The sequence below is a fragment of the Anoplophora glabripennis genome, unplaced genomic scaffold (assembly GCF_000390285.2).
Source record: "Anoplophora glabripennis isolate ALB-LARVAE unplaced genomic scaffold, Agla_2.0 scaffold26, whole genome shotgun sequence".
Classification (NCBI taxonomy): Eukaryota; Metazoa; Arthropoda; class Insecta; order Coleoptera; family Cerambycidae; genus Anoplophora; species Anoplophora glabripennis.
In genome coordinates, this window is record NW_019416261.1 from 1,880,256 (window position 1) to 1,899,142 (window position 18,887).

At 31.9% G+C, this 18,887-nt stretch overlaps 2 protein-coding genes across 3 annotated transcripts in view; one reads left to right on the forward strand and one right to left on the reverse strand.

The window, feature by feature from the left end:
* LOC108905816 (nesprin-1) overlaps positions 1 to 18,887 on the reverse strand; it is a 423,696-nt gene that overhangs the window by 316,365 nt on the left and 88,444 nt on the right. The window lies entirely within an intron of this gene.
* The window catches only part of LOC108905870 (serine/threonine-protein phosphatase 2A 65 kDa regulatory subunit A alpha isoform), a 31,255-nt gene continuing 19,914 nt past the window's right edge, over positions 7,547 to 18,887 (forward strand). Inside the window, exons 1-2 of one of the 2 annotated variants that reach the window (XM_018708933.2) lie at positions 7,547 to 7,795; positions 7,860 to 7,948. In XM_018708933.2, the coding sequence (XP_018564449.1) occupies positions 7,880 to 7,948 (69 nt within the window). In that variant the 5' untranslated portion in view covers positions 7,547 to 7,795; positions 7,860 to 7,879. The remainder of the gene's footprint in view (positions 7,796 to 7,859; positions 7,949 to 18,887) is intronic. The other variant, XM_018708924.2, reaches the window with a different exon arrangement.

The following is an 18,887-nucleotide window of genomic DNA, read 5'->3' on the forward strand; positions in this document are numbered from 1 at the left end:
TAGTGCATGCATACTCGTTTCATTTTTCACTTTAACCATTGTTGATAAGTCTATATTCTGAAGTTAATCAGGTAAATTGGATTTTATTTTTAGATGGTTTGATTATTGAATAAACGTAAGTTAGAACACAATAGCATCGGCTTTGCGAGGTAAATGTTTACACTCAACAAAGATGTATGTACCTTAATTAAATATTTTTACACAAACCTTTGCAGGAATTTGCTCAAACATTACGTAAAATTAATGTGGTTCCTATTTTTCCTCAACAACATCTGCTAAAAAAGTAGTTAGTAAGAATTAAGAAAACTACTTTATAAAAGTAGCTTATGAAAACTAAATTATTATGATGGTCAACTATTTCTACTAAAAATATTATTATTTGTATACAGATACACAGTGTGTCCACCCATGGACCAGAAAAGAGGAAAAACTTCTGTTTTATGGGAACAGTCATTCATGTTAAGTCAACTAAATATCCAATTCTATTCCAGAATTTAAAATTTACGGAGTCTTCCCAGATCATCTCAAACGTTCAAAATATTGAAAAATGTCTTCACGAAAGTAGTAATTTTCAACGGAGAAATGAATATCATCGTACCTACAACAAGAACTACAGAGATGGAAGAACAAATTTTCAATAAGACTGATAAAAACCTTTAATGTGTACTAGACAGACAGAAACTGAACTAGCAGTTTCTAAAAGTATTGTTCACAGAGACTTTTCATCTACAGAAAAAAAAATTGCTGATGCGGTTACTTTTACAATAACTGACTGGCATAGCCATGCACAATGAGCATGCCTACGCTGATGAAAATCCTTATGCTGTTAGACAAGCCTCTTAACAACATGAATTCAAAATTAATATTTAGGCTAGAGTCATCGGTAATGTTATTATAGGCCCTGTTATATTATCAAACATTAAATGGAGAAAACTGAATTTTTTTTTAATCAAATCTTGCCACATTTATTAGAACATCTACCGTTGTCACTTCATCACCAAATGTGATTTAACCATGATGGTGTACCTCCTCGTTCCAAGTTACCTATTAGACAACATTTACATGTGCTATATCAGGGAGGTGGATCCGAATAGGGCAAGATGCTTCCATCGAGATCACCGGACTTAACACACTGCAATTATTTTTTGTGAGGCGCTTTGAAATCAAAAGTGTGTTCTTCTGCAGTGAGGAATCAAGAGTAGCTATCCAGGAGAATTGTAAACAATGTAAAAACCATGAAACCATTCCATTTTAACGTTTATGAAGAGCAAAGGTCTTTATGAAAATATGATGGACTCAAATTGACTGAAATTGTGGTAAGTTGTTGGTTTTGTGTTGCCGACCAAAAGTCTACACAGTACTTGGGTTTAAAAATCAATTATTTCCTACTTATAGCGGTCTGAGTCAATTCTGCTGATGATGGCTGCAAAGTAGTACCTATGAGTAGAATATTGCAATAAAAACAGTAGGCAACTTTTGTAAAATCTTTGTTGGCAACAGTAGTTTCTAGATTGCATTCATACATCTCTCAATTAAATGCAATAAAATTTGACTTAAAGACTGATATAATTGAAAAGAGCAACTCACCGATTGCATGACTTAAAACTACTATTTAAAATTAGGTACTTCTATTGATTCGGTGAAAATAATAAAAATGATGATCCCATTGACGTAATATATGCATACATTTCGTTTGGCAACAAACCTCTGACCTGTATAGTCAAGGTCCATGTCAATGATGTCAGGGTCATGATTTGTTTGATGTAAAAATAAAACAGAAAACACAGCTATACATATAAATATAATGCAACGAGTCTAGTTAGAATTCTTTAAATACACATAATAAAAACTGCACCATGTATAATTTTACAATGCTTATAAGATTTTAATCGAACAGTTAGCATCAAATATTTATAAGATTTTAATCGAACAGTTAGCATCAAATATTAGTGTGAATTCCTAATATTGACCATAAAAGAATTAGTGATATTAACTACGGTACAAAGATTGACAGCTTCCTTTTGTAGCATAGGAGTGACTGAATTGATATCTTGAAAACATACATTACAGTATTGGAGTATATAAAAATAGGGGACTGTGCCTCAACAGATGCTGCAACTTATGACAGAAAAAAAATCTCCTACACGCTCCCAAAAATCTTTATTTCCCCCTGCAGTATCTGCAAATGATTAGCAAAAGGTATGTCGAGAGAAAAACGTAAAAAAATATGTGCCTGTAGCTATTTTACTATCTTGTTTAACATAACAAGATCTTTTTCGAAAGAACTGAATTAGGTAAATGAATGTATTTATGGTGTCCATTCCAAATCATGAGGTATTAAAGAAAAGTGGTTGCTAAAATGATTTGGACAATGCAACTGCCTGAATAAAATTTATATTCCTTCATTTTAAAACTCATCTCGTTATCCTGTAGTCAAAACTATAACGTTTAAAATGTTTAGCTGTTTAACTGGTTGCCCAACCAAGTTACATAAACAGTGGAATCCTTTTACGTATTATACATAAACAAGGGTAGAATATTTTGTATACTAATCGTATGTAGGTATGTACAGAAAACGAGCAACTTTTTAAGTAAATCGAAATTGAAACATAGATTATTTTAAAATTAAAAGATTAACAGAATTTTTATTTGAATGTTTTGAACTTCTGTAGTATACCACGACAATTCTCAAGTCAAGTAGAGTTTCCTGAGATACAAAACCGTGTACCTAACTCCAAAAAATTGAGTTTAGAGAGTTTATACTGCACTTGTTTTGAATGTCTGCAATATGTTTGCAAAATCATACAATAAATAGCTTCGATGTTATAACACAAAATTAAAATGTATAAGTTCTGACTTAAAATGGTGTATAACCACATCCATATGTGGTATAACTACTATTCATTGGTTTGTACGAAGACTGTACTAAATCATAAAAGTTAAGAAGATCGTATAACTCAATTTAAATTTGAGTACTGACAGATTTAAATTTGTATCAAAGTTAAGTTAAACATTTTTTTAAAATATTATTGTACCTTTTCTAAGGAGATTTGGATAAAGATAAAAACATTTGCATCTCACCTTTTACCCAAGGATTTGCAGCATCTAAGTGTTGAAAATGGCATCAAACAATACGACTGATACTTTTGGCGCCAAGGATTAAATATGTAATAATTTATTTTTTTTTCGTTTCAAACAGCTTATTAATCAAATTCTCATCAGCTTCTCATGTTCATCAGAATATCATCTAACAAACTAATGGCGATGTTCCATTTAGTTGAGAGTTTTTATAATTGAATTTTCGAAAATATACTGCAGAAATCGAATAAAAAGTAGACCATAATAATTTATGATATTCGTAATATTTTTGGATCGGAGGAAATTGCAATTAGAAAAAAATAACTCACACTAGTTAAGTTTTTTCAAATGTAAAAAAAGTAAAAAATTTTAAATTACTTCTTATTTTTATAGAATTACAAAACCCTTAGAATTATATAGGTAAGCAAAAATTAGGTATTCTCTTATTTGTGTTTTATGATGATGTGAAGAACTTGAATTTAAACATTATTTTCCTGATCCAGTTTGTTAAAATGCAAATATAGAATAAAATTTTATTTTTTATAGGAAACTATATTAGTGCTTACGTTACTGACTCCGATTTCCCCCAAAATCTCTATATTTGTTGGAAGCACACGCGACCTGATTAAAAATAGATCTTCACGTCATTTCGCTCACGCAATTGGTTACGTCATACTTTTTATTCTTTAAGCAGTCTGCGTGATCTATTTTCAGTTTTCGGGCATTGCAATTTTCTCTCCAGATTGGAGACATGTCATTTTTCCACTCAATTAAATCCTTGCACAAATATACTAAAGATAATTAAACATATTTAAGTTGCTATTAAAATTGTTCTGTAAGTATTGTCAGATCGAGGATCCAAAAGTGAATATTTTATAGCAGTTGAGAGTACAAAATAACATCTCATCTTAGACTTCCAAGTAACGTAAATAATTATGTGCTGTTCATTTTCCCATCATATTTCATTTTCATGTTGTTTTCTGTACAACCAAATTTGCTAATAATTCCTTACAAAAATATCTATTTAATTTAAAAAAATTATTTCGAAACATACGGCATTGTTATCGACTTATTGGTGTAATTCCTCTCTTTCTATTATTACATAAAAGCTGTGATCTTTTGCTACATTATTTTATTTTATGGTAGGTAATATCTAAAAATGTGGCAAACATCCCAATGGCATATAAAGAATACTACATATGTCCAAAAAATTAGAATAATTTAAGCTACCTAAATATGGGCATTCTTAAGAAAAATTATGAGTGTAAAATTGTATATGTAACTGTCTATAACACATTTTCTTCAAAAAATATGTTCTAATAGATATGTCGTCAGCAAAATAGTAAAAGTTCTTTTCTAATACAGAGCAATTCCTTATATGGGTACACTATGAATTAAAATTTAAAACATTTTTAAAACTTCTTGATAATTATAAAGCCGTATGTACACTTTCATATTCATTATTACATTCGCAGCAGCACGTAGTACTTTTTATCTAAAACAATTTAAAAATCTGAATATCTTAAACATTTCATCATCCTCGTATATCATTATACGATATACATATGAACTGTAACCAGACTTGGACCTTATGTTTGAAACATATAATATAAAATACCTTCTTTTACAAACTAGGCTGACTTTGATTTAAGTAAAAGATAATACGGATATTAGAATTTAAGTCAATTTTGTGTACCAGACTCAGTTCATTAGAACAAGGGAAAGAAAATTAAAAAGCACTATTAAAGTTTATTAATACAGGATTGTATTTCAAAAAGCCCAAATTGTATAGATAGATATATTTATTTCCATTTTTACTCTTCAGATTCATCTTAATTCCTAGGTTCATGTTCTCTCAAAGTATCTGTTAATGATCTGGATTCATTGTTTCAACCTTTTTTAATGTTTCCAAAATAAATCCTTAAACGCATCCGAGGAAATATATTCACTTGGATTTCCTCTTGGTTAAGGAAAGATGTGTGCTGTCATTAGATAAGGTATACAAAACCATCTAATGGACAGTCTCAAAATCTTAACAAACAAAGTATGTTCCTTCTTTCACCATTTAACCGGAATGACGATGGCTTTGGAAATTGAAAATAAATATCCAGACACCAGAAGAAAAGGGGAAAATGTCTAAAATAAATTAGACTGTTGATAAAAATTAGGTAATATAGAGAAAAACAGTGTTTGTGCTTTCTAGGACAGAGGTAAAGGAGGAGGATTACATTAGGATTTCTGTTCAAAACGTAACTAGTGAAGGAAAACAAAAACAATTAAGATATGTCAGTGAAATCATTTTCATATTCGTCAGAACCAGAAATAAAGGAAGAAATACCTACATTTGTTGAAAATAATGATAACATAAAAATTAAACGATGTAATTAACAAAATATACGATAATGTACAGAGTGGCCACCGAGGTATTCAAGATACTTCGTATTTGAATTCTTTGACAAATTTTAAGCAAAAATGATTCTATTCACTTTTGCCAAATTCCCAATGGTTCTTGAAATATCGGAGTTGGAAGTTGCTAGGTCGTATGGGTAGTTGCTAAATAGTAAATTACATTGTTACGACTAGAGGGTTTAGAAAAAAATTTGGTTTATTTTAATAAAAGCGTCATGACAGTGTAATTATTAAAGCTGCTCAATGTAACCACTGCCTTGTGCAATACATAACTCAATCCTCTGTCAAAGTTCTCGCTCCCAGTTCTCCATATTGTTTTTCACCTCATCAAACGCTGTATGAATCTTCTCAATGAGTTGGTTCCTGCAATTAGGCTTTCCCATTGAATAGGCAAATGGCTTCATATGTCCCCACATGAAAGTCCAACGGATTGAAATCCGGAAATCGCGGTGGATAAGCAATGGGACCACCACGACCTATTCATCGATTTTGATACCTTTCAGTGAAGAAGTCAGTGACACTTCTTCCATAACGGGACGAAGCATCATCATGTAAAAAGACCATGGTCCTTCTGATTTGAAGAGAAATGTCCTGAAGTAGTAGAGGAGATAGTTCCACAAAAAAGTCCGGTGCATCCCTCTGTTCAAATTTCCGTCGAAGAAATGTGGTCCGACAACTTCATTATTAATTATTTCAGCCCAGACGTTTACTCTCGGAGAGTCTTCTCTGAGAATGGGTTTTTCGATGAGGGTTTTCGATTGCTCATACATAATCGTTGTGGAAATTGTTGATTCAATTTGTTGTAAATGTAACTTCGTCACAAAAAAGGGTTCTTGAAAAAGTATCCAGATGATTGCTCCGCCATGATAGGGATGCAGTCCGTTTTCTCGCAGTGTCTTCCACAGCCGCCGTACTTTGTACAGAAATTCTTCTCATACTAGTACGAGGATCATTTTCAACAAGCTCAAGCACTACTGCAGCATTGTTTCTTCGGATAACTTCTCTTTCATAAGTCGATTTAGGCAACAAACATGGTAACTGAAGAGCTATGAATGTTCTATTGAACTACCGTTGCAATATCCATACCCGAAAATAATGTTCGCGTATTCTTCATTTGAATGAATTAAATGCATGGTTTTAACAGAAATGACGCAAAAATTAAAAAAGAACGAACTGTCAACGATGAACGAGAAGGAACTAACAATCAACATTTTTTTCTAATCCCAGCTAAATTACAAATCACCTAGCCCCCTAGTCACAACAATATAATTTACTCTTTAACGACTACCCATACGATCTGGCAACTTCAAACTCCGATATTTCAAGATCCGTTGGGAATTCGGGAAAAAAATAAAATTAGTCATATAATCACACATGAAGTATCTAGGATACCTCGGCGACCACTCTGTATAAAAAAATCAGAAATGATATAATATTACTGACTTTATTAGAAAAATATCTGGATTTTTCATGAATATTAGATTGATTTTAAGACATACTTATAGAAAGTGTTGAATCTTGTATAGTCATATCAACATTCATTCTTTTGGTAACCTCACTTGGGTAATTTTGTGAAATAGGACTTATCATTATCAATACCTCTTTATTTTATTAACATTGTTAAAAAATTTAACCATTTTGTTTTTTTTTATGGAAAAGTTATAATATTATAGTTCATCTTTAATTATTATTCATATATTTTTTAATGTTCTGAGTTTCAAATGGATGTTCACATAATGAAATTTTGATTTTAGTACTGCTCATCAAGAAGATGTAATGCATGCGGTATGCTGAAAACGTTCCTCATTCAATTTCCTGCAATCCTTGTATTTCATAACCTAGACATAAGAAAAAAATCTTATACTATTATAGTTCTACAATGTTTGTCGAGGCGCCACTAATTTCGTCATCGAACGTTATGCAACCCAACGTACATCAGCAAATATTTACACAAATGAGCAATTTGGAACGACCTAAGATTGTGTGTAGTGTTTACAATGAATTTCACTGAATATCTGAACATAAAAGCACGTATACGAGATGAGCAATAGTCGAGCACCGTATAGGAAATTCATGGATCTTTTAAAAGCACGTCGTATATAGCACTCAAGGTCTAATACCCACAACAAATTTTAGTCTAATTTACACATTAAAGCTGAGAACAACCGAAAACAGCGAGGTGAGACCATGTTAACGCCTGATTGTTAACCGTACTCGAGAAATAACTACGATTTGTTTATCTTTCGAATTTGTATTCGATACTCCACTGATATGATTAGGAAAGATAATAAGCCAAACTGAAGATAAGGTGACAAACACTAGTTCACGCTTGAAATATGTGCTAAATTATAAATTTTTTGAATTGTTTTAAGGATAGTTGAGTGCTGAAAAAATGGGAGACGATGCTGTTGTGAAAGAGTTTGAAGTATTCAAAGAGGCTATGCGGGAGGAAAATTTAGAGGTGAGTTATAAATAGCAACATTGTAATCCTAAAGTGATAAATAACATTGAATGTATGTACGGTGGAATTCCACTTTCTTGTTCTTAAATGAGATACCCAGTTCTATATTTACAGCATAACGATTCCATAAAATGTGGAAGAAATATAATCTGGAATATTGATATATCTATAACGTGAGATCATTTCTGTCTAACTCACTCATTAAATGAGTGCACACCTACCTATCCATAATAATTATCAGTCCTTAACTTTAATATGATTCATTTATAGAATTGCGTCCCACGGACTAATAGGACGGTTTATATTACTTTAAAATTAATAGGAATCAGTTTAATAAATTAATTTACATCAATAAAGATTTAAATATTTACGTACCTACGGAGGAATGTTTTTTATCTCCGAATTATTAAAAATATTTTATTATGCAACTACTGATTATTTGTTTATAATAGTACACATATGTATAATGGATTTTTTTAGAGTTGCGCCATTTTAGAATATTTATTTTTATGAAATATCAAATTGTTTTCATGCCATTGGTTTTATAAGCTAATGTCAATGGCAATTAATGCATATGCGCATTTAAACTCTTTAAATTTACTAGGCACTTTACTACTCTTTCCAACCTTTTTATAATTGCAGTATTTCTAACATTTCTAAAAATGTTTAATAAACCTCTTCCCGTTACAGTTAATTTGTTGTAAGTATAGTAACTAACATATTTTCTGCGATTAAAATATCAATATCTATTTAGCAATTCGTTAATTGTGTTTTATTGTTATATCATTTTAGTAAATATATCTTCTGATATAAAATTTATACATATATTGCTGTGGTAAAATAATGAAGTGTTCGAAGGTCGATGAAACAGCGAACCTAAAACTTTTCCAACAGTTATTTGATATAAGCTATAGTATCTAACCATTAATTAAAACATATACGAGATCAGCCAGAAAAAAACTAACTCTATTGGTTTAAAATAATAATTTAAAAATTGTTTTTATTAATTTTATACATTATTGCTCCTTGTCTCCTTCAAACTACTCCCCGCCTATGACGAAATTGTTTTGAAGTCATCAATAGTCTGAGACGACGTCCTTTCAGCACTGATCTTAATTTCGGAAATAAGAAAAAATCTCAGGGATCCAGGTCTGGCGAATAAGGAAGGTGCAGGAGTACAGTAATATGATTTTAGGCACAAAACTTCCGAATTGTTAAGGCTGCATTGTCATGGTGCAAGAACCACGAGTTGTCTCGCTATAACTCTAGTTTCTTTAGCAGTTTTTTTCATGTAACCATTGTAAAACGCTTTGACAGTACACACGGTTGACGGTTTCACCTTGAGGCAAGAATTCAAAATGCACAATGCAAAAAACAGGAGCATCACTTTGACATTGGTTCGAAACTGACGTGCTTTCTTGGGGCCGGGCGTAGACATCCTTTGCCGATCCATTGAGATGATTGAACTTGTGTCTCAATGTCGTTGCCGTAAACCCAGCTTCGTCTCGCATTATGATCCTTTGCATGAATGTTTATTCGTCATTGGATTGTTTAAGGAGTTGCTGACAAACATCCACAAGATTTTACTTCTGTTGTTCGATCATCAAAGGTGATCTTTGACTTGACTTGACCACTTTTAAATCGTGAAAACCATTCGTAACAATGCGTACGGCCCAGAGCATCATCTCCGTAAGCTTGTTTCAAAGTTGAGACGTTTCCGTGGAAGATTTTCCCAGTTTCATCCAAACTTTTACATTGCATCGTTGTTCCAGAAAATCTCACATTTTAGAAATCGTTATTAACACTTAAACTTGTTGCACTCAAATAACAATAACACGAAAACTAAATGAGATATCAACAATTCAAGAACATGTGGTTGCAGAGAAGGTTATGCGCAACGCAATGCTGCTAACCGCAAATCACTAAATATCTGCGTTAGCACGTAATTCAAATGGTTTTCTGAATAGACCTCGTACTTATGTTAAAGAATTTTAGTTTTCTTAAATATATTTTTTTTACGGGTAGTAAATATTATGGTTATTATAAAATCAATATTTTAGAATTTCTGGAAGAAAAAATCCATGGGTGTCAAATCAGGTGCACTAACCATTTATCTATATAGAGCAGACTTGTCCATAAATATTATTTTCCAAGTTGCTAGACTTCACTCTTATCGATCTTTTCCTATTTAGCTACTTTTTATTAACTTTACGCTTTTATTGACATTTGTTGTCTTTATATTTTTCAATATACTTAGTTATTTTTGGATGAAATGGTTTCTCAAAAATAAAATATAGCACCAGGGTACCTCACGTGCAAATTAATTTTCCCCTAAATATCAACTAGAACTAATGAAAAATATTCCTATACTTAAGATAATATAAGTTTTCAAAAAAATTGTTTTATTCATGTAAAGAGTAATTTGGCATATTTTCACAGGGATCACAGACTAAAAGTAATAGATACAAAGAAACTAGTATAATATGTACCTTTTCTTTTTTTAGATTAAATTAAATTTAATGGTACACACAAAACTTGATTGGTTTTCAATATACAAAAAAATTTGGTCGTTTTCTATTGGCCCTTATATATGAGTTATTTTAAAAGATATAAACAAATTGTTTTATTATTTCTAATGAGACATCCTTTACATTTTTGTTATATTTTTTTTATCTTTCCATTATATGTATAACTATATTACTTTTCATTTACCAAAAATACTTGCAGAAAGGGCTCCGAATATATAAATTTGTCGTAATTTATTGTTTTTTTTAAATATGTATACAGGGTAGCCCATCGAAAACGTACCGCAAGGCATTACAGAATAGTAAAGAACTTTTCGGCAAAATCCAAAAACAGGTCAAATTTGTTTCTGAGGGGGACAACTTTTGGCTCAAAAAGCATACCAAAATCTTCAACCCCCTAAGTGGGGGTGCTATCCCCTAAATTTTTTCAAATGGGAATGGGGGTCAAGTGGGGGGTCATTAGAAAGGGCTTTTAATTCTCTATACATCGATTCTTACTTTTTGAAAATCGATTCATTATTTTAGAAAATATGCAGCTTTGAAAATACGAACAATATTTTTGACGAGAAATGCGAAAATCGATTTAATTTTACTTCAAAACTTACGGTATTAGTCAAGTAAATGCTGAAAATGTTGTCCGCCAACTTGCATACAATGATACAGGTTGTCTTCAAACCGTTGTCGAACATTCTGGAGCACTTGCGGTGTTACTTCGCGACATACATTAATGATTCGTCCTCGCAGATCTTCCAAGGTATCAGGTGGAGTGCTGTAAACTTTGCTTTTAATGTGCCCCCAGAGAAAGAAATCTAAAGGATTTAAGTCGGGTGACCGAGGGGGCCACTCAATTGCACCTCTTCGTCCTATCCAGCGTCCTGGAAACGTCTCATTTAGGTAATTGCGCACATTGAGCGAGTAATGTGGAGGAGCTCCGTCTTGCTGGAAAATCAGTTCGTGTTCATTGTAAGCAGGGTCGTCCTCTATGATATTTGTTAGAGCTGGGTCGATGACATTTTGTAGTAAATCCAAGTACATATCGCCTGTCAAATTTCCAGGAAGGAAAAAAGGACCTACAATGGAATTTCCAAAAATACCTGCCCATACATTCAACTTCTGGGGGTGTTGGGAGTGTGTCTCATGGAAAATCCTTGGATTGGTATCAGCCCAGTAACGACAATTATGGCGATTCACTAAACCATTCAAGAAGAACGTACACTCGTCCGAAAAACACACATTAAAGAGGAAATTATCGTTTATCGCTCGTTCAGTCATTATTTCGCAAAATTGCAAACGACGATCAAAATCGTCTTCATTTAGCTCTTGCACTAGCCGAATCTTATAAGGATGGAATTTGTATTTTTTTAATATTCGTTGGACACTTGTACGACTCACTCCTGTCGCAGTAGCCAATTGCATTGTACTCAGCGTACTATCCATTGCCACTTGCCCCAATACCGCTATTTCCGTAGGTTCATTTAGTACCGGATTTTCAACCTGCCTCTTTTTGTTATGAACGGAGCCAGTTTCGCGAAATTTGGCCACCAATTCGCGAACAATTTTTCCAGACGCATGTTTCTCAGGATGCCGTTGGTTGAACAGTTCGGCGACCCGATTTCCGCATTCATTGTTTTTGAAAAAAAGCTCAATAATTTCTACTCTTTCTGGAATTGAGTACACCATAATTAATCAATTTAAAAGACTCGGCAGTATTGGTACTCTTCAACTACAAGTCACAAGACAGTTATCTAGCAACTTCTTGTGGCCTATCTAAATACGAAACAAAAAGCGGACAATTTTTTGCTCACCAAAATCAGGCTAAAGAATTCGCAAATCACAAAAAAAAACAGCGAATTCTTTTGAAGGAATTTACCAAGCTAATACCGTAAGTTTTGAAGTAAAATTAAATCGATTTTCGCATTTCTCGTCAAAAATATTGTTCGTATTTTCAAAGCTGCATATTTTCTAAAATAATGGATCGATTTTCAAAAAGTAAGAATCGATGTATAGAGAATTAAAAGCCCTTTCTAATGGCCCCCCACTTGACCCCCATTCCCATTTAAAAAAATTTGGGGGATGGCACCCCCACTTAGGGGGTTCAAGATTTTGCTATGCTTTCTGTGCCAAAAGTTGTCCCCCTCAGAAGCAAACTTTACCTGTTTTTGGATTTTTCCGAAAAGTTCATTACTACCCTGTAATGCCTTGCGGTACGTTTTCGATGTATTTAAATTTACATTGAGAATATTTCATTTCTATGGAAGTTTAATTTGTTTGTCAAACATCTTTTAATTTGACATTTTTAGTTATTATTCCAGTGTTGTTGATATACATTTAAAGAAATATTTGAAATAAAATTTTATTAACAGTATTAAAAGATCATAAATTTTCTATTAACATTTCAAAGATTATTAATAAAATTATTTCTAACTTTTCCACACTGTACTGTAATAATAATTAGTATCCTTAAATTAAAAAGTTTTATAGACAAATAAAATTACCAATGTTTGAATGTTGCTGCACAATTTAAATAGGGGAAAAAGTATTTTTAATAATAATCTATCTCAGACAATAGTATATTTAAAAAATGTATAGATAATATGTTTTTTATTGTAATACATAGTAAATATTATATAAAAAGTCATTTTAATATTACATTGTTGAAATTATAGTAAAAAAAAAGAAAATCGATGCTGTAAAAATATAGTGTTCTAATAAAAAAAAAACAGGTAAGGTTAGTTTAAACATTTTGTTAATTCCTCTTATGACAACCAAGACATAGATTTATTAAAGATATCGTCGGCCAGATTTGAGAAATCCTCTTTATATCGAAAGCCAATCAAGTTAGCAGAATTCGTTTCTACTACTAAACTTGAGTAAAAAAGAAAAACACGAAATACATATGTTATCATTTTTTATTTGTCACTATTTAGCCTGCATCCTATAATTATATCCAAAACGAGCCAGCTTGTACAGAACAAGAAATAAAAGACGATTTAACGTCAATTTTCATTTTACAACTTCTTCATTATGATACTATGCGAATAACTTTTGTGATATTGAATTCTTATCAAAATTAAGTGGGTGTAAGTTGAACTATGGATAATAAGAGAAGATTACTTTACTTTATTCGATCTTAATGAGACAATTAAACAAATAAAATTATTTCTGCGCAAATAAGCCATTGATGTAAACATCTTGCAAAATCATATTTTATATCAAATTAACACAATTAATTATTCTGAAACATTTTCTAGGTTTAAGTACATATTTAACTACATACAACTAAGTAGTTTAGTTGTCTTCAAACTTTGAGTGAAGCTGAAATCTTGCATTTTTTTTAAATGAGTGATTACAAACAATAAACAATAGATTTGCAAAACAGCTTCCTATAGTTTCGAAAAAAAAATGGAGAAATTTCCCTTGTGCACAGCGCAAATGCGGTCAAGTTCAAATCAACAACACTGAAGCAAGTTGTCTGATAAATATAATTATATAAATCTTTATGTTCGAGTAGAAAGTAAACTCAATGGATACAAATATTACAATACAATAATTTGTTCTAAGTCAACTTCAATAGGTTTTTTTAAGTATACAGGGTACTGCAAAAAGTAGGTCACACCGTTAACTACACATTTTTTAGGCGAAAATAATTTACTTTTACAAAATATAGCGTGACAAAGTTACAACTAAAAAAAACAATAACAGTTCCATTGGTTTATAAAACATTATTTCATTAAAAAAACACTGAAGCGTGATCAGAACTCTCCTACTTTTTTTTGACTCACCTATGGTTCAGATGTATTATTTTTGTTTCTCTCGCTTAGTTCTTTCACTCCTTCAAAATTTTAATTTTGGTTTTACGAGATATTGCAACTTTTTGAATATATGATATTGACCAACTCATAAGTGGTTTTTATTTAACAAAAACGAAATTCAAAGTGTTTATGTCACAAATTTTGCATTGAACTTCATCTCAATAAAAGAGCCTAATTATGAGAAAGTTCAACTAAACCCCTTGCCAAAATCAATAATATTTCAAAATACCCAATTTTTGTAAGAATGCTAAGCCCTCAGCGTAACTTAAAAGAGTTTGTATTACATATACATAGTAGGCGGTATCTCGAAGACCAATCTCTAAATATATTTTTCAAAGTAATGAAGACAGTTAAAGGAGAAAATGGAATGTAAGTGATATTACCCTTTCCTCGGTTCGTGCTATGATATTAAGTTAAACAAAATTTCACAAAAAATGTCTTCATGAAATTTCAGCTGAAGATCTCAAAAAACAACCGAATAATAACAGTTATTTTTTTAAATTTTAATTGATAGGTACTCTTTATCTTAAAAAATGGCACCTAAATAAATAGAATTTTCGACCAGCAATCAACATCCTGTAAAATTTAATCTAGAAAAATATAGTTCTATGCCTCTTTAAGATAAGGTTAACAAGGTATTGTTTGTAATTAAATAGAGGGTGCAACAGGGATGTTGCGATAAACTTTCAGGACTGACAGCTCTCATTACGATTTCTCGTAAATCGATTTCTAAGGGCTCCATGACCTTATTGTTTTCCATAGCCAGAAAAATACAGATTGAGCAACAGATTGTTTAGTGATAAGTGAAATTATTCAGTGATTTCAGTGAGGTGATTTTGTAGTAACAAACTCACATAACGTCGGCTACGGTTTTCTGAAAATCTACATTCCTATCGAATAATCGATTATTATCAGTTAAGTTATTAGATAATTAAAACCGGGTTAATAAATATCAGTTGTTATTTGGTAATTAAAACTAGGTTAATAAATAATGTACTACCAAAAAGATGGTATATGACAAATTGAGGAGCACTTTGCCCATGTGACAGCGTTGGATCAACAGAGATGGACCCATTTCGTGACCATCAAGGTCTTCTGATCTAAACCTGTAAGCTTGTGGTAACATCCCTCAACAGACTTTATTTCAAACCATTCAGCACTTTTCCAAAACGATTCAAACTTGCGTCGAAGAAAACGCTAATAACGATGTAATATTATTGCATATTAACAACAATGTAAAGGTGAGGTACGATATAAAAATTAAAAATCAAGTAACTCAACTGCACACTTTTGAAATAAGTTTTAAGGAGTAACGCCACTCTAAAATTTTGAAAAAAATCGTTTTTTAGATAAATAGTTTAAACAATGCTTCATTATGTGAAAGCAGAAGTTTAAGCTGAAAAGAAGAGGATGAAGAAAATGTCAATATACGGGGTGGTCCGAATTTTATGCAGGAAACTTCGAGGGCAGATAGATCTCTTTAAAATAATATGTGTTTGCCTTATAAACATAGGTCTGGAACGGCACCATTTTGGAGATACAGGGTGTTGAAGCTGTCAAAAAAAATTGAGTTTTTGTTTATATCTCCGGAATCTATAACCGATCTCAATAAAATTTGGTACATATAATGTATGATAGTAGGCCTTATATTCCATGAAATATGAGCTTTAAAGGTTCAACTGGACAGGGGTCACTCCTTTTTTTACAAAAAAACCTACGCCACAGCATTTTTTATATGTTATTGTAACTGATTTATATTTTAATGCATAAATTACGTAAAAAAGGTGACTTTAATTTTTTCCCTAAGATTCGCCGTTCTCAAGTTATTCGTACCAATACAATCCCCTTGTGGCAGACACTTCTAACGATAATATTACAAGAATATTTGTTTATGTTTAAAAGTAAGTGCAATTATTTGCACTCCTTTCTACGCCACCTGTGAGGTAGTGTGCGATATAAACAAAAAATCTTTTTTAAACCCCAACACCCTGTATCTCTAAAACAGGGCCGTTCCAGAACTATGTTTATGAGGCAAACACACATTATTTTAAAGAGATCTATCTATCCTCGAAGTTTCCTGCATAAAATTCGGACCACCTTGTAGAAGACCAATTATGGTGCACGCATCTCATTGATACATACAGGGTGTTCCTAAATAAGTGTCGCAACGGAAAACTGTAAATTCCTCTTGTAAAATGAAACATTATTTTCCTCTTCCATTTTTCTCTCCGGGCTTTCGTTTTCGAGATACAGGGTGTCAAAACTTTAATTTTTTTTTTAGTTTTTAGCCAATATCTTAGGAATCGTTTGAACTACAGGACTGAGCTTTTGTACACACATTACCACTATTAATAGCTACTTTTTCGCACCCTTCTCGAATTCATTGGACGTGCCAGTGGTGGAGATTTTAAGGTATCGTAAGGGTTTTTCCCCCCCTAAATTTTACGCCACTGGAAAAATTGACTTTTGACAGCAAATTCTAAAGCGCCAATGAATTTTACACAATAAGAGTTCTCTTGGTTCATTGCTCTAAAGTCAACCGTTTTCAAGAAAAATGACTTTTTATGAACAAAAGCAAACATTTTGCTAACGTTTCGAAAATCTTTTGTAATTCAAAAAATAGGTAGTAATAATTAACAATTTTAACGAAATTTAACAACAGATAGGATTTTAACTTTTTTTTATCAATTTGGCGAGTAAAATTTACAGAAACTGTTCAAAATTACGTCCGTTGGCTTGAATGCACGCATTACATCTTCTAATCATGTTTCTTTCTGCCGCTGCGGCTTCACCTCTATCGGTCAACTTTTCGATAGTATTGACATGGATTTCATAAACGATGCATTTCGTTCTCCGGATGTTCTGTTCAGTTACTTGCACTTGCAAAATGTTCAAAATGCAAAATGCAAAAAGTATTCGAAACGTTAGCAAAATGTTTGCTTTTGTTCATAAAAAGTCATTTTTCTTGAAAACGGTTGACTTTAGAGCAATGAACCAAGAGAACTCTTATTGTGTAAAATTCATTGGCGCTTTAGAATTTGCTGTCAAAAGTCAATTTTTCCAGTGGCGTAAAATTTAGGGGGGGAAAAACCCTTACGATACCTTAAAATCTCCACCACTGGCACGTCCAATGAATTCGAGAAGGGTGCGAAAAAGTAGCTATTAATAGTGGTAATGTGTGTACAAAAGCTCAGTCCTGTAGTTCAAACGATTCCTAAGATATTGGCGAAAAACTAAAAAAAAATTAAAGTTTTGACACCGTGTATCTCGAAAACGAAAGCCCGGAGAGAAAAATGGAAGAGGAAAAAAATGTTTCTTTTTTCAAGAGGAATTTACAGTTTTCCGTTGCGACACTTATTTAGGAACACCCTGTATAACGAATTTCTTATGCTGAATGGCAACAAAACTTTAAAAGAGTTTTTCGATAAACCACTTTTTCTAACTGGCCGGAAACATAACTCAAAAAGTCATTTTGAAAAAATTCACCTGAAAACATGTACGATAAAACCTTTCTGTTCCTGATACTATATCTTGTATCGATTTTTTTTTTAATTCCCAAAAATCGCCTTTTTCCAACCTCTAGAGCTCTAGAGTGGCATTATCCTTTAAACAAAAAATGTCCATAGTAATATGCGGAATAAGATTCCAGAATACAAAATATAGACTGCCATGTCGTTGAAAAACAAAGTTGCTCTTCGAATGTCCTTGTAGGGCTACGATTTTAAAAAAATAATATATCGTCCTATCTTTTACAGATGAATTCTAAAATAAAATGAAATATCCTGGTGCAGGTATATGTATAATATGAAGGAACTGCAAACTGAACTGAATCATGTTTGAAACCTATATCTTAAATAGTTCTTGAGTAGTTGATCAAAAACTGTAGTTAACATTCTTTGAAAGTTCACAGAGCCCTTAAGGACCGCTTTAGAAAAAAATGGTTACTGTTGCTTCTTTTGTCTATTTTGACGAGAAGAACTGACTGAAATTTTCTAGCAACGTTGCTGTTATACTCTGTAATTTTTTTAATTTTGTTGTTATATAATTGATCATTCATGTCCAGACGGTATCTGTTTCAAAAAGCCATATTTGGCTTTTTTTGGCTTTCAAATATCACTAGAAATGAAAATTCTTCTATGCGCATAAAAAAAAACGTGGGCTTATCTTTTGGTGGCACAATATGTTAAAAAAAAATCGAAAAATGTCATATTTTTCTTCCTATTTCATTATGTATCTTTTCAAGAGTTGATTTTAGGCGAAAATGGAAGAGGAAAAAAATGTTTGGAATTAAATTTTTTACAAAACATGACTAGTTACAAATCGAATGAATCATGATTATTATGGTAAAAATCGAAAAAATCACAAAAATGAGGTTAAAAAACAATACTTTTTAGGGAATTTTTTTGGTGTATTTAAATTGGGTGTAGGACCTTTATACTTGGCTCAAGAAAACTTCATGTTATGTAGAAGAATCATCACACCAAATTTCATCAAAATCGGTTCTATAGATTTTGCATAATAATTTTGCAATCCAGATTTTGAAAAAACATTTGCAAATTTTCTAAATTTTGCACAGCAAAAATCAAGGCTGTTAGATACTTG